At 45.0% G+C, this 15,997-nt stretch overlaps 1 protein-coding gene across 2 annotated transcripts in view; it reads right to left on the reverse strand.

Annotated features, from left to right (window-relative positions):
- Nucleotides 1–15,997, reverse strand: part of ARHGAP20 (Rho GTPase activating protein 20) — a 62,070-nt gene that overhangs the window by 4,283 nt on the left and 41,790 nt on the right. For both annotated transcript variants that reach the window (XM_042867359.1, XM_042867358.1), the window contains 6 exons: nt 13,986–14,052; nt 11,201–11,383; nt 5,925–6,103; nt 2,897–3,058; nt 1,563–1,672; nt 664–853 (listed from right to left, as the gene is read on the reverse strand). In XM_042867359.1, coding sequence (XP_042723293.1) covers nt 664–853; nt 1,563–1,672; nt 2,897–3,058; nt 5,925–6,103; nt 11,201–11,383; nt 13,986–14,052 — 891 coding nt within the window. The remainder of the gene's footprint in view (nt 1–663; nt 854–1,562; nt 1,673–2,896; nt 3,059–5,924; nt 6,104–11,200; nt 11,384–13,985; nt 14,053–15,997) is intronic.

Below are 15,997 nucleotides of genomic sequence, written 5' to 3' on the forward strand. Positions count from 1 at the left end.
TGTTTAAAATAGACTAAATGGAGAGGCTCACCTCAGAAGACCTTGGCAGACCGTCCCTTGGCGGCCCAGCCCTGAGCTCTTGCCATGAGCCATCCCTGAGCTCTCAGACGTGCTGAGCCAGGGCCTCCAAGGTGATGAGGGAGAGACAGGGAGAGCAAAGTGACATCTCCTGAACATCACCCTGCCTTGTCTGTTATATCTCATTGCTAGAGTTGTTTTTACCATGTGTTTCCCACATCATACCAAATTCCACCTTCTTCAGCATAAGAGTAGCTGGTAGATGGCATTCATCCCGTTATTTCCTTCCCTGACACCTTTTGCAGTCCTCTCTCCCATCTACATTCCTTTGACCCTTGACTGGGGTCCAAATACTGGTAGTCTTCCTGCATATATCTTTTTCATTTTTACTCTGTCCTGTTTAAGGACAACTGGGGATCTTTTTGATGACAGAAGTCCTCTGCTAATGCACTGTGTATTTCTTTATGATGTCTCTCCCCTTTTCTCAGGCAGATAATAATAATGGATTTATGAATGTTTCTGAGGTGCTGATAAGAGGATGAGAACCGATCTGAAGAGGTGCCACCTATTTTCACCTTTGTAACCAATGGACTGTTTGTACAGGAATATGGTTATCTGTGTTTGCTACATTGTGGTGTCTCCTACCTTTCTTGTGAATTCACTTTCTATATCAGGAGTTGAGGAAGCAGGAGGCCAGAGCAGGCTGGGCGCAATGCAGATGGCAAGATTAAATGCATTCATCTGGTTCTCTTCAGATCGCATTTCTATACCATGTAGCACTCCAAAGATGTAACGTAGGAGAACAACATTGGCTCTGGGGAGTTGCTCTATTAACCTGAAAGCATGTACAAATGTTATTCTTCAAATTACTGACTAGAAAAAGTAAAAACCTTGAAGATAACTCTGTATTTCACCTCAGTTGCTTGACAGTTCACTGTTCACTTCACAGTTCAGTTGTCACTATCTGCCATCCAGTTGCCATAGGTACGTATGTATGTGAATATGCACCAGGTTCACTGGTGTACAAAGCTCTGTTCCCCATAACATAAACTTTGCCCCCTTTCTGCTTGGTATCATCTGCAGTGTGGAGGCTTCCCTTGTCACTGAGCTCCAGTGTTTCATTTACAATTCCATCTTCAAAACAGTCACTAACATTAGAGTTGAACATGGGGGAAAATATGAGGAACTGATTTTTGCTCCTCTTCCCCCTCCATTTTCCCTGTGGATAACTCTGGCTTTGGTATGAGGCAGAAATCCAGGTCTTGGACAGCAAGTTTATAAATATTATAAATGTTTCCCATGGAGGCATGTGTCAATTATTTGTCAGTATCCACAAAAGGCAGAAATGTATGACAAAAGAAAGTCAGAAATTTGCCCCATATAGGCTCTTCCTTAAATATATATGTAAGTTTAAATGCTCTGTATTTTAGCATTTATTTAGATTTGTGGATTTTTTAATTGCAGGTTTTGAGTGGAATGTTTGGGATTCTGCATTCCGGGATATCATTTAACAGGAGGAGAATACAGAATATAAGTAACTCTACCTTTGGATGCTTTTTATCTTCTCTTCGTTATTTCCATGATCCATCACAGAGACCCACTTATCACAAAGCTGGGATGTCAAAATGCTGCCTGGGATGTTGCGAAGAAAATCCTTATCCAGAGAAAAGAAGAATAAAATGTGAACAGCTGTTCCAGAGGGGGGGGGGGGGGGGGAAATAGGAAGAAGCAATGCAGATACAAGAGGATGATTCAGTGGGATAGCACTAACTGACAAGCATCTTGATCCACACAGCAACCAAAACCAGCAGAAAACTACCTCAGATAAAGAAGCACTTTGGATTATGCTAAAATGGATTTTTTTCCTGACCTGTCCTCACTCTTTCTTATCAACAGAGGTATCTGGATGCTTTATGTGCTGTTGATGAACTGAAAAAAAACCCTGCAGTGGGTCCAGTTATTTTGATATTGTATATCTGCATTTACTTATCACTTGAATTCATCCATAGCCCCTGTTTGTTCCCCTCAGCTGACAACTTCTTTCAACACCACCAGACCATAAGCACTCCCTGCCTACCTTCCTCTGGGCACAGTCCTCTGTGGTAAAGGAGTATTTACCCTGGTCAGGGTTAGTCTTCCAGCTCCTGTCTCCTCAAATAGTGGCAGATAAACTACTGCAGCTTGGGAAGAAGCCCAAATTCCTGCTTCCTAAATCCCAAATCCCAGCTTCCCCAACAAGTTAAGTTAAGGGAAGCTATGTTTTGTACAAATAACACATTTTGTGATGCTGTCCCCCAGCCTCTTAAAATGCCCATCCTAAACCATCAGCAGCAATGCAATGGTATCTTAGCCATGAAAACCTCTCATGTGACAGTAAGAGAAATGCTTGTTTTGTTATACTTCTGTTATGCCTTTTTTTTTTTTTTGTCCAAAGCAGTATTTGCTTAAGAATGAAGACTATTATTTCTTTTAAGCCACAAACCACACACAAATGGACATACTATAATAAAATGTAAAGACAGATATGCTCCTTGTAGCTGATATTTTACTGAAGGCTTGTGATGCTTTTTGCACAAACAACATTGCTTTTAACATAGAAGATTTTAGGAGATAATCCATGACAAAATGAACTGAGATTTTTTGGGCAACACTATACACTAGCAATGGTCTGAATAAAGAAACAAGACTGCAAATCTGCCTTTTTGGCATTTAACTGACTTTCAGGTGAGGCTAAGAGAATTATGTGAATATGTCAGTACACTCTTCTTAATTCAGCCTACCAAGGCCTCTCCCCCCCTGGCGAAAAACCCCACTTGTTTGTGCCTAAGATCTGCGCTGCTCTCAACTGATAAGGGAGAAAGGAACATTCTTCACGTACCTTAAACAAAGATGCTGTCACAAATATGGATTCGCACGCTAGGTCCACTTCAGCGCCTGAATCAAGCTTCTCCTTGAGCTCTTTGCAGGTTTTTGCACTCCCAGAGCGTCTGAAAATACCCTCAGTGGAAGGGCCTTCTTGGTACAGGAGAGAAAGCATGTCCTAAACAAAATTAAAAGGCAGAGAGGGTTTCTCAGAAATATGTTTTACTACTGTAATGTGGTTTTACCGCTTTGGTCACAGGCAAAAACCTGTGAGTCCTCAGAAAGCTTACACACAGGTCAGGGCTCACCTCCAGACAATTTGCACAGCAAAGCTATGGCCCGGGGTGCTGATTTTGGTAAACATCCCTTCAGAAGCACAGTGCTGCTACTGCTGAGCACTGACCTCGTGCACCATCTCCTCCAGCACCTGGGCAACTTTTAGCCAAGTCATTGACACAAATAAACGCCGTGGCATGGGAGAAGGCTACTGTCTACCTAATGCAGAGCTCTGCATTTTATTCTCCGCAGGAAGATAAAAAACCCTTCCTGCTCACCAGCACTTTCGATCTCATCACTGATCAGAGATGAAGATTTCTGTTCCAACTGACACCCTGATGTCTGTAGAAAAGGAGATTTCATCTGCTTGGAAAGTGATTGTTTATATGTACCCGCAAGTCTCCACCAGATCAGAGCTGGATTTTGCCCCTTCTTGGACTTGGGAGCACAACGGCACTCTGCAAGCAGCTCAGGACTGCTGGTTAGACCAGCTGCAAGGCTGGACTTGGCTGCTGACTCCTTTGGGCTGTCTCTCTGATGTGCCCATGATCACCTCTCCAAAGATTTGCTCTGAGAAAGAGAGGTAATGGCTTCAAGTTGCACCGGAGGACTTTCAATTGGGATGTTAGGGAAAAATTCTTCTCAGGAAGAGTGGTGAGGCAGTGGCACAGGCTGCCCAGGGAGGTGGTGAAGGCACCGTCCCTGGAGGAGTTCCAGAAACGTGTGGATGTGGCACTGAGTGATGTGCTTAGTGGGCATGGTGGGGATGGGTTGACAGTCAGACTGGATGATTTTAGTGGTCTTTTCCAACCTTAATGATTCTGTGGTTCTACAATTCTAAGCAATGTGGGAGTTGTCGCGTTTATCTCTTCTGAGGGAAAACGCATGCACAGTCTCTCTAACTATGTGCAAACACATGCTGGTCTGAGGACTGAGTTATCAAAAGGAATGAGGAGAAAAGGTACACGAGGAGAGAGTCTGACATCACAAAACCAAGTCACTCTAGCAGTAATGACTAAGCAGAGGCTTCTGGCTTCTTTCAGAGTCTGGCCCTGGTGCACATTAATACAGATATCACTAATGGAAGCTGTATTTGTAATCTTTTAATCTTTACTTTCTTAATGTTTCTTTCTCACTCCTGTAGAAGCGGAAAGTGATGTGTGTGCAACAGGAGCACCTCTCCAGGCAGCAGGACTCATGTCACCATTTACATTTATTTTACGGGGATTTACAGCTCTGCTGACAAAACACCAGTCTCACTGCATAAACACCTTTAAATTATTTTTGGAATAAAATAGCCACAAGATCAAAGTTGGAAAAAATGTACTAACTCCAAAAGATTACACAAAGGGAGCTACTGGTGTAAGATAATTCAGTGAGGCAATGGCTAACAGAGAGCCATTCAGCTGTGAAAGCAACTTTGGAGCTTTGCAGCAAAGATATCAAACACGCCTGCAGCATTCATTCTTAATATCTTCCTTCTCTTGCAGATAAATCCCACACAGTATCTCAGATGCAATTTTCCATTCTCCAGAGATGCTGCATGAAATCAAAAGCCGGTTATATTTTGTGGCATAAACACGGTGTTCTAAGATTCAAACCACAAAGTCTACCAAGCTTTGATTCTATACTTAGTAACTGCACTTTCTTCAGATGCAATTTTCCTAATTGTTATGTTTTGCAGAAATTTCCAAAATGCAGCTTTGGCTCCCCTGTCAAAGGAAGAGAAAGAGAGAGACCAGGTCCTCACAGGGTTCATCTCTAAAGGGCTTATTTAAACTATGATAAAAATTTACACTGCCCCCTCAAAAGAAAATACCAAACCCACGCTCTCAAAAGACCTGAGAAGTCCTGGTGTGATTCACTGCTCAGGAAATGATAAAGCAGCACATCAAGCACAAGCTTTGGAGACAAACACATCTGTTACTGTAAACTGATGTAACCCCATTGATTTCACATTGTTCCAGCTGGAAGTCAGTCTGCTGAAACAAAGGGCCCAATCCTGCACCGCTCATGGTGGGAACTGCTCCCTCCCTTTGGCAAACATTTCAATTGCTGTACCAACAACAGGGCAGTTCTAAGGACACCTTCCTGACCCAAAATCGTAGAACCATAGAATCATTAGGGTTGTAAAAGACCACTAATATCATTCAATCCAAACGTCAGCCCATCACTGCCATACCACTAACCACGTCCCTCAGTGCCACATCTCCACATCTCTTGAACCCCTCCAGACTGCACCATCTCCCTAGGCAGCCTGTGCCACTGCCTCACCACTCCTCCTGAGAAAAAATGATGACTCGGAGTGCTTGTCTGCCCTAGGGTGTCTCCAAGAAAGGCTCTAAAATGTTTTGAGGGCAGGTAGCATTTCTGTGCAAGCATGGGCTGCCTATGCTGGACAGCAGATATCACCTGCTAGGAGCTGGGGATTTTACAGAAACCTTAGGTGTAATTTGAAAAGTATGCATGAATACGGTGTTTATTTGCACTGCATAAGTGAGGATTTGGGAACCAGCCTTACAACATGGGCTACAGAGAAGCAACAGCCCAGAGCAGTCACATGCTTCTCAAGCTGTCTGGCATTAACCAGGCCTCACCACAGCATATGTTAAAAACCAAAGTTTTTGTTGGGAACCATAAACGAGGTTTCCTGCTGTTTTCTCTGCTTGAGTAATTGCAGCGTCCCGTTTCCACAGCATCCCCGTGTTCTCATTGGCTGCACAAAGAAATTCCACTGCTGTAAGAGCCAGCCCTGTGCCTGGACTCACCAGGAGAGGCTTGGGCAGGTTGTCGTCCTCGCAGATGGCTGTTAGCAGCAGGCCAAAGAGCTTCCCAGGGGCAGCCGATGTCGAGGAGAGGGGCGCATTATCCAAGTGGGTGCCTGGACCACGCCAGAAAGCCCAATTTATGATGGATCTTTTCCTTTTAAATGACTTCTGGCTCAAGTCTGGGAAAAGAGAGAGGTGTTTATTAGAAGAAATGCATTTCAATTCTAATTCCAGTATTTGTTTTGCAGTGGTTGCTATGGTATCAAAGGAAAAAATGTCATGAACTCAACCAACATCCTGGCATCCGGCTCAGCCTAATCCACCATGCACATACCTGTGTGTGTGACTGCAGCCCAACCACGCTCTCCGGAGGATCACCAAGAGCCACTGCATGGCCTGACCACTGCCCCAGCACCTCCGCCCGAGGACTTTGCATGTGGTTGGCCTGTGCTCAGGGCCTCATCTCCCATTTGCAGGTGTGAAACCACAGACCTTCTTTGAGAAAAGTGCATACATGAACACCACTGGACTCCCCTGGCTGACCATCTGGAGGTACCCTACTTCTGCTGGCACTGTGATGAGCTTCTGCTGTTGTGGAGGGCAGAGGGTAGAATTAATGCTTGCAGAAGTACAGACTGCAACATAATACCATAATATGAGATTTTTCTCTCCTATACTTTACTATGTGTGTTTCTTAGCCCAAACGGTGATTTTTGCTATACATCATTCCAATCTGGAAGATCATGCTCCCTTAGGGAATGGGCGGAAGGCTTTTCATTAGAGATTTACAGGATGAAAAGTTACAGTTTAACTCAAAATGTGAACATACACATGCTAAAGCCTGATGAAAAATTCCTTTCATAAAAAAATAATGAGGATATACATTTTAAGCCCAAAGCTCCATGAAATATAAGCTTGGCAGTGTCTATAGCTTTACTTGACACATCGTGTTTTGGGAGAACGTAAGCACAATTTTCAAAACAATAATTTTTCTTTAAGATGAGCAGGATATCTGCACATGACTATGGCTTGGTCCACTTGGAGCTCTGGACACACAATCACAAATACGGTTTGGTGGGGTTTTTTTCTGATAGCTTTGTATATCTCAGCAAGTAAAAATGAAGGAGAGATTCTATTTTGGAGGAAAAAAGAAGTAGCAGAAATGACAGAAAAAGAGTCTTAAAATAAGGAACTTTTCTCAGCCTCTCAACTCTTGAAAGCCACAGCCCAAATGGGTGATGTGAGCAACGAGTAACTGTGAGTAAATGCAGCTCTCCTGGAACAGGAGGCAAAGCTTAATTGGTGTTCTTCAGCACAGCAGGACAGAAACCAACAAGCAATGCCACGCAGCAAAATGCCACCTCACTTACAATATCAACACAATGAGCAACAGAACTCATTTGTTTCCCATTCCTATTTCAAAAGGGGAGAAGTGTCGGTGTAAAGAGGAAGATGTAGACTTTCTCTTCTTGAACCTGTGCAGAGCTACATTTGGTGTACAGCTTGCTCCCAGCCAAGACAGATGCAATTTATTACTCTGTGGAAAACACAGCTCCCATATGGAGACACCAGAGTGCACCCCAGGGCCTGCTATGGTGGGTTATTCTAGCCCAGAATCAGAATAAAAGCAACACCACGTTGGCTGCAGACCTTGCTCGGAGCTCAAAACAGCAGCCATCTGCCTAGGGATCAGCTGGGCTCGTATCTTACATACAGGGAATTCAGTCTCTTCATTGGCAGCATCTCAGCCGCACAAGTGCTCATTTCCTCTTCTCACAGACTAATCAGGAACTTCCAAAGAAAACCTCAGATTAGCTTAGAAACACAGCGTCCTTCCTGACCAAATCCTTTCGAACAGCTTTCAAAGACCTCCTTTCTGTATTGAGACTAACTCACTGGAAATTTGCTCTCTCTTTTACCAGACGATTAAATAACAATTTGGATGACAGACGAGTCACTGACAGCAGTCAGTTCTTTCAAGTCATACTTTAGGCAAATTAGCATTTATGGTATTTTGTAGACGTATGCTCGTGAGCATGACTTAATGGCCGTGTTCAGCAGCTAGGTGCTGGTCCTGCTACGTGTCGAAAAGCTGCAGGAGGGAAACATCATGGTGTTCCCACACAGTAAATTCTCCTGTAGGTTTTTCAAGTATCCTGCCAGCACTGCTGACACAACTACAGCAGCACAGTTGGTGTCCACATAGCTTCTTATCTCACAGGACAGCCACTTGTCAGTTGTGTCCTCCTGTCACCACCCATTCGGCGTTGTGTGGTTCAGCCAAGCATTTTCATAGAATCGTAGAATTGTGTGAGTTGGAAAGAACCCTTTAAAGGCCACCTGCATTTAACAGGAACACCTACATCTCCACCAGGTTTCCCAGAGCCCCATCCAGCCTGACCTGAACTCTCCATAGATAGGGCATCCACCACCTCTCTGGGCAAACTGTGCCAATGTCTCACTATCCTTACTGTGAAAAGCTTCTTCCTTATATCCAATCTAAATCTCCCCTCTTTTAGTTTGAAATAATTTCCCTTTGTCCTATCACAACACACCTTACTAAAGTGTCTTTGTATCTTACATCCTCCTTTAGATACCAAAAGTCTGCTTTCACGTCTCCCCAGAGCCCTTCTTCTCCAGGCTAAACAGCCCCAGCTCTCTCTACCTGTCCTCGTAGCAGAAGCTTCCCTTTGGTGAGTCTTGTCCAGCAACACTAGTGCCACAGCGGCTGGCGTATCACAGGAGATGGCATCGGGATGGTATGAGGAGGCTTGGTGGCACAGAGTTGCTTGCCTCACAAATGTGAAACCCTGGCCAGGGTAATATTTGATTAGAAATCATATGATTCTGAACTTGCCAAGGGTGCATGCTATGTGTGTGCTGTGGTTACAGGGAGAGTGGCTGAAGATGCTGCTCAAACTTGGATTCCAAGTTTCCGGTTTTATCATGTTTTCAGGAAAAAAAAAACAGAACACTGTTAGTGCTCAGGTAGCACCACCACCAGAAGAGCAACCACTTGCTGAGGAGCAGGAAAGTCCTCTCCTGCCTGGGGAGAGTTTCTCTGGAGCATGTAAGGAGAGTTACACAGCATATGGGCATCAAATATGCATACCCTCCTCCCTGTAATTTGCCCCATACGTGGTGCTGTGCCCAGCAGTCCCACACTGCTTGGCTTGCTGACCTGAAGACAAGCCCCAAAACAGATCACAGCCTTGGTTAGCACACAGACACCTTTCATCCTTTTCCAAAACCAAAACAGGTGAGAGAGAAGTGGGAAGAGCACAATGAACAGCAAGGTGATCTGGTTTGCAACAGCGAGGCCTATGGAACTCTAATAGGTTCTATCAGACAAGGATGGAAACAGGTATGGCACAAGGACACACAGCTTTTCCTCCAGCCGTGTGGCTCTGGCCCAGCTTCAGTTTCACAGGCTGCCCAGTGCCAGCCTGGCCCCCTCCCACAGCTCACACTGTGCTGCCGACATCACATCTGTGCTGATTTGCATTCCTATTTTCTCTTGCCAGTCAATGTCAGCTGCCAAGCGGGGCCTGTAAACCTAATTACACCCCTCTGTTAGATTGCCTCATTCTTGAAATATGCTGTGAAGTAATACATGATACAAATTACTTGGGGAGGGGGGTGAAGGAGTGTGGAAAGGAAATTAATTTATATAAAAACGCAATCAATTTCCGGAATAATTTGTAACAGGTACTAATGTTGCCTTGCTACATTTAATTTCTCAAAACATTACAAATGGATTCTGCTCGTACTTTTTAGGAGATCTTGACTGTTGGGGGTTGCAGAGTATAACAGAGTGCACATATATTATTTTTATTGATACAGAGTCATTAACGGGGAGGAAGGGCAGAATTCCCAACTAAGCTTAGCGTGACAGCGTGTGAAGCACAATAAAAACACACTGTGGGATGCATCCTCGTCACATGGTGTTTATAGCCTAACGCCCCAGCCTGTAAAGATCTGCCCATATGTTCTACCCGTGAGCAGTGAGCAGTCACTGTATCGTTGACAACAGAGTGCAAAACAGAGAGCAGGTGCTCGTATTTTTGCAGGACCAAGGCCAAAGGCAGGAGAAAATATTACTGTCTTCATCTTACTCAGGGAATAGTGAAATAAAGAAGCTGTATTCCTTCACTTCATCTAAGTACAGTGCCACAGAATCACAGAATCATGAAGGAGCACTGAGATCTTACAGTCCAACCATCCCCACCATGCCCACTAACAATGACCTTCAGTGCCACATCTCCACGCTTCTTGAACACCACCAGGGACAGTGACTGCACCACCTCCCTGGGCAGCCTGTGCCACTGCCTCACCTGAGAAGAAATTTTTCCTAATACCCAACCTGAACCTTGTGCAACTTGAGGCCATTACTTCTCACCCTATTGCTGCTACCTGGGAGAAGAGGCTGACCTGCACGTTGCCACAACCTCCCTTCAGGCAGTTGCAGAGAGCAGTAAGGTCTGCCTGGAGCCTCCTCTTCTCCAGACTGAACAATCCTAATTCCCTCAGCCACTCTCCATAAGCCTTGTGCTCCATATCCTCCATAGCGCTGCTGCCCTTCTCTGGGCACGCTCCAGGGCCTCAATGTCTTTCTTATAGTGAGGGGCACAGAACTGAACACAGTTCTTGAAGTGCAGCCTCAGCAGAGCTGAGTGTAGAGGGGTGATCCCCTCCCTGCTCCTGCTGGCTGCACTATTGCTGATACAAGCCAGGATGCCATTGGCCTTCTTGGCCACCTAGGGCCATCTGGGCACACTGCTAGTTCATGTTCAGCTGACTGTCAACCCCAGAAATTCATGCCCAGGCTGACCCATGAGACAGGTGCCAGTAAGGGAGGCGAGCAGTCCTTGGTACCTTGTTCAGACAGAAGGTGCTGAATTTTGTGCAGAACTGAAGCCTTGGCTTCTGTACCAGACAACCTCCTTGCTTTGCTGCAGAGCACAGAAAGAGGTGCAGGGAGAAGCTCCTTTAGGCTTACAAAAACCTGCAGGGGGAAGATCTTGTCTTTCTTTTGCTGGTTTTAGAGCAACCTCTTGAGACGCCGCTTGTCAAACTGTAACTTATAAAAACAGCACACGGGCAACAGCATTTGCTCAAACAGGGGAGAACCACACAGCAAAATTCCTGTGCAGCTGGCACTGACATCTGCCCGCTGCTCCTCACTGCACACCCTCCAGCCCAGCACTCTGGCTTCCCCCAGCACTGCCAGGCCACAGGCAGGCTCTGCGTTCCGGAGGCAGCAGCAGACCACGTACCGTGCAGCGGCGGGCTCTCGGCCAGGCGACTTGGCTTCAGCACAAACTGGCACTGCAGCTCCTGGGGCAGCTGCTCTGTCAGGAAGGAGCCCTGCAGCTGCCTGGGGCAGGCACAGTGCTTCGAGCCGTGGGGCATCGCATCACGGATGTGGCTCATCTTGATCCCAAAGGGATATTCGTGTCCTGTGCAAAAAGAAATTCCTGTCATTTGGACTGGACTGTCTGGAGGCTCTCAGAGCTCCCATCTACCTCAGAAGAAAAGCAGATTCTGCATGCTGGCCACACAATTTCTCAGTTACCTGAGAACTGTCATTTTTCTGCGTGTTTACACTGGCATAAATAATACCTGGGCAGATGTGGAGTTACTGCATTCAGTGTAACTAAACAGATGTAAAGGTACCATCGGACCTATTACAGCCACCTCACATAAAAGCCATAAAAACAAGATTTTGAGAGCAGTCATCTGTCACCTGAGCATGCAAAACAAAACAAAACAATTCACTACAAAAGTGATCCTCTCTGCCTGTGCATGGTAATGAAGCCAGGAGAGACACAAGTGCACCTACTGCCTGAGGCTGAGAGGAAGGAAACACAAATCCCAGGGCTGCTGCAGGTGAGCTGCATTCAACAGCACCTTTTGGAACTGTGCAAAGGCAACTCATTTCTGGAGGAGCTTTCAAAAATACCAGCAAGAAAGACATGTTTTGAACTTGTCTAAACACATGGCAGCTAAAGTGTATTAAATCTGAAATGCATTAGTTAATTAAATTAGTTATCTTACACTTAAATTTGAGTGCTGATAGTAGAAGTAAACCTATTTGAGACTGTAGATAGGATGAAACTGAAGTGCAAACTGCTTCAAATGTGCACCTCTGATAACAGTCAGCTTTATCTGATAAACCTTTATGTAAATATCAGGAACAGCGTCAGTTGGATGTCAGATTCTTCTTTTACAAAGCTTGTACCTCAAACTTCTAGTGAGAGAGTGTCAGTTAGAAAGGTCTTCCTCATTTCTGAATCCTCTGGTTCTGTATTTAAAACTACAACTGTGATTTTATCTGACTGAGCTACACATAATAGTCTAAAAGACAAAGTTCAGTTTCACATTTCAAAGACAAAACATCTTGCAATGTCCATACTCTTTCTACTCTGCCCTGGTAAGGCCTCATCAGGAGTACTGTGTCCAGTTCTGGGCTCCCCAGTACAAAAAAGACAGGGATCTCTTGGAAAGAGTCCAGCGGAGGGCCACGAAGATGGTGAAGGGCCTGGAGCATCTCTCCTATGAGGAAAGGCTGAGTGAACTGGGTCTGTTCAGCCTTGAGAAAAGGAGACTGAGAGGGGACCTGATCCAGGTCTATAAATATCTAAGGTGTGGGGGGCAGAATGGCGAGGCCAGACTGTTTTCAGTGGTGAGTGGAGACAGGACAAGGGGAAATGGCTGGAAACTGCAGCATAGGAAGTTCCGCACAAACATGCGCAAGAACTTCTTTACAGTGAGGTGACGGAGCACTGGAACAGGCTGCCCAGGGAGGTGGTGGAGTCTCCTTCTCTGGAGATGTTCAAGACCTGCCTGGATGCCTACCTGTGCGACCTGCTGTAGGGAACCTGCTTTGGCAGGGGGGTTGGACTCGATGATCTCTGGAGGTCCCTTCCAACCCCCACGATTCTGTGATTCTGTGATAAGGTGTGCAGATTAGACGTTTCATAAATATTAATGCTGCCTGACTACAGCAAAGCATTTGTAGCTAAGGATGCTTTAAGAAGGAATGCTAAGATTAGATTTGCAGGAGGAGAACAGAAATTTCACAATATTTTCTCGATCTAATTGTGTGTGAACTCTGCTGGACTTCTGTGGGGGAAAGGTTCTTAAAGGTTCTTAATAACGGGAGGGATTTGTTCTCAGAACCACAGCCCAAAATCAAATCAGCCCATCTCATCATTTCTCAGCTTTGAGTTGGTTTCTGTTGACAGAACGTTTAGAAAAGCATTTTAGGAAGTCAGTAAGAACAGTTTGCTCCTAGTCAAAGGAGAGCAGCCAGTTGAGAATCATAGAATCATTCAGGTTGGAAAAGACCACTAAGACCATGCAGTCCGGCCATCAACCCATCCCCACCATGCCCACTAACCACATCCCTTGAACACCTCCAAGGATGGTGACTGCACCACCTCCTTGGGCAGCCTGTGCCACTGCCTCACCACTCTTCCTGAGTAGAAATTTTTCCCAATATCCAACTTGAACCAACCCAGTGCAACCTGAGGCCATTCCCTCTCATCCTATTGCTAATACAAGTCTGCAGAAACACAGGTTTGCAAAGGCCCACTGGAATCAGGTGAACTGTGGAAGCACAGAGCATTTCTCAAAACTCTGCTGAGCTGTGCTGAGGAGGAGAGTAGAGTAAACAATGCTATGGGACTGTAGGAGGAAATACAGCAAAGCTGGAGTGGCTCCACGGGAGGAGGTGGCTGGGGGGAGAGTTTGGCTCTGGGAAAGACAGAAGCTTGTGCAGCCAAAAATAGCAAAAACAAAGCAGGAATAAATGAGGTTTTTCTGTCTCTGTGAATGTGACACAATCAGACATGTTGCTCTTCAAAATTAAGGATCAGCATCTGTTTGCCTAAATAGGCAAACTTGGTAACAGGGAAATAAGAGGAAGAAAAAGGAAAAAAACAACAACAACAAAACAGAAGAGGGAACTGCACATCAATAATCTCTGCATTTCTTGCTTCCTTCAGCACTAAAGACAACGAGTGAACACTGAAAAATAAAATGATGTCATCGACATACCAATAAGAGGGTATGGAGCGTCTTCTCTTCCTGAAATCACCCACAGCTTGTAGTCTTTTTCAGATCCCTTTGGAAGCAAAATCAAGAATAAGTTTGCCAGCTTATGAAAAAGCTTGTGTCAAATTTCTCACAATATAACAATAACCAGCAGCTTGCCACTGGCATCAGTGGAACCCAGTTTACTTCCACAGTGCCCAAATTTGACACCATAAAAGTTTCTGAATTCTCTGCCACAGGGAGTGCAGCCCCCTCGCCTGCAGCCATCCCAGCTGGTGCCAGGGGTGGGTCCCACGGGACTCATGGCACACAGCACAGCCCCAGGCAGCCTTGTTAGCCCTGCTGTGCAGCTACTGGGGGTTTAAAGACTTGGGAGCATTGGATGCTGCTTTAAGGCTGTGGAACCCTCCTTCATAATTCATAGAGGGGAGGATAAATTTACATCAAAGGAGACAATTTCCAGAGGATTGGAGAATGTGAGCAACTTTAGGCAAAGCCTGTAAAACTGCTGATTTGAAAGCACATTCTAAATATTGCCCTCAGCATAAATATAAAAGTCAGTGTTACAGCTTACTTGAAGGAGGAGAATAGCACATTATTTCAGATATGAAAGTGAAGCAACAGAGACAGAAAGAATGACATTTAATACACAGCACTTTCAGAAGGAAGGGCAACAGTGAAGTGGATAAATACCATATGAAATGTGAACTATTGCACCTTAAATGCCTTTTCAGTGAGGATAATTAAAGTCTAAAAATTCTCTGGCTACCCCAAAGCAGCATTAAGCTCAACAATTAAATTCTACCTCCTTGTAAACAGATTTGCCCACTGTCAGGCACTGTCTGGACCTTTCCGCAGTGTCCCCAGAGCTCCTGAGACTCTCCTGCTTGCTGCACACACCTGCTGTAGTGCCAGTACACCCCATAAAGACCATGCAGTTTGCTTGTTGACTGACAGAGCTCTCTGGGCCATATTAGCACTGCTGTTAAGTCAGCTAGCAGGAGGCAGAAGGAAAATAAATAGGCTTTGGAGACATCTCTGGTGCCTCAGGGCAAGCTGCCAGCAGCAAATAAATACAGCTGAGGAGCACAAGAAAAGTATTTACTTTTCCTTTTATATATATATATATATATATATGAATGGGTTAGTTACTGGGGAGAGGGGGCAGGCAAGGGGAAGAGCCAGGCAGGCCTCATCTCCCGATTGCAAATGTTGTCCTTTATGGGCTTTATGAGGCCATTTGTCACTGGAACTCTGGTTGTCCCAGAAAAAGCAGCAAGTGTACCCATGGAGCTGGGGAGCCCAAGGCCCTTCTTTCTGCTCCCCATGAGCATCTGGGAAAAAGGCTCAATGTCATTTTGTGAGAACTAGTTGTTGTTTTATCAGAGAAACCAGAGGGAAAAATCCCGATGCATGAAAATAGAGTGAGCTCAGCCAAAGTAACATGAACTACAAACATGGGAAATGTAGTTTTTATAATTGCTATTGAAAAGTCACAGAGCTCCTTTCAAGTGGTTCTCTCTGGACACAAAAAGCCCCTCAAGATGGTGCATAAGGGAAAGCTCCCTCGCAGTCAGATCAGTCCTTTGGAGGAGCTGGGTGATATATAGACTGCAGCTTAATTTATTTAGCTCATCTGATTTTATTGCTAATCTGATGATCTGCCACTAATGAAAAAGGCCTTATGCTATGCAGATGCAGTGAAAAGAAGCAGTATATTACTCTGAGCAAATGATTCCGTGGGCAAGATTGTACGTCTTGCAGAAGGCTTTCTTTTTTTTTTCCACTTGAAATAAAAATGTAAAGAGGAAGAATGGCCTGATGCTGCTACATACAAAAGAACACAGAGCTGCAACAAAGCTAGCTCCTCCTCCCATGCACCCCAAACACAACATTCTTTTTTGGCAACACTATCTTCCTGATTTTTCTGTAAAAGAAATGAGGAAGTACAAGTGACATCCATGAAATGGGTAAAAATGAAATGTACTGCATTACAGAATTGCAGCTGTAATGTA

Source organism: Lagopus leucura, unplaced genomic scaffold (genome assembly GCF_019238085.1).
Source record: "Lagopus leucura isolate 7727_CA_CO unplaced genomic scaffold, USGS_WTPT01 Super-Scaffold_100001, whole genome shotgun sequence".
Taxonomy (NCBI): domain Eukaryota; kingdom Metazoa; phylum Chordata; class Aves; order Galliformes; family Phasianidae; genus Lagopus; species Lagopus leucura.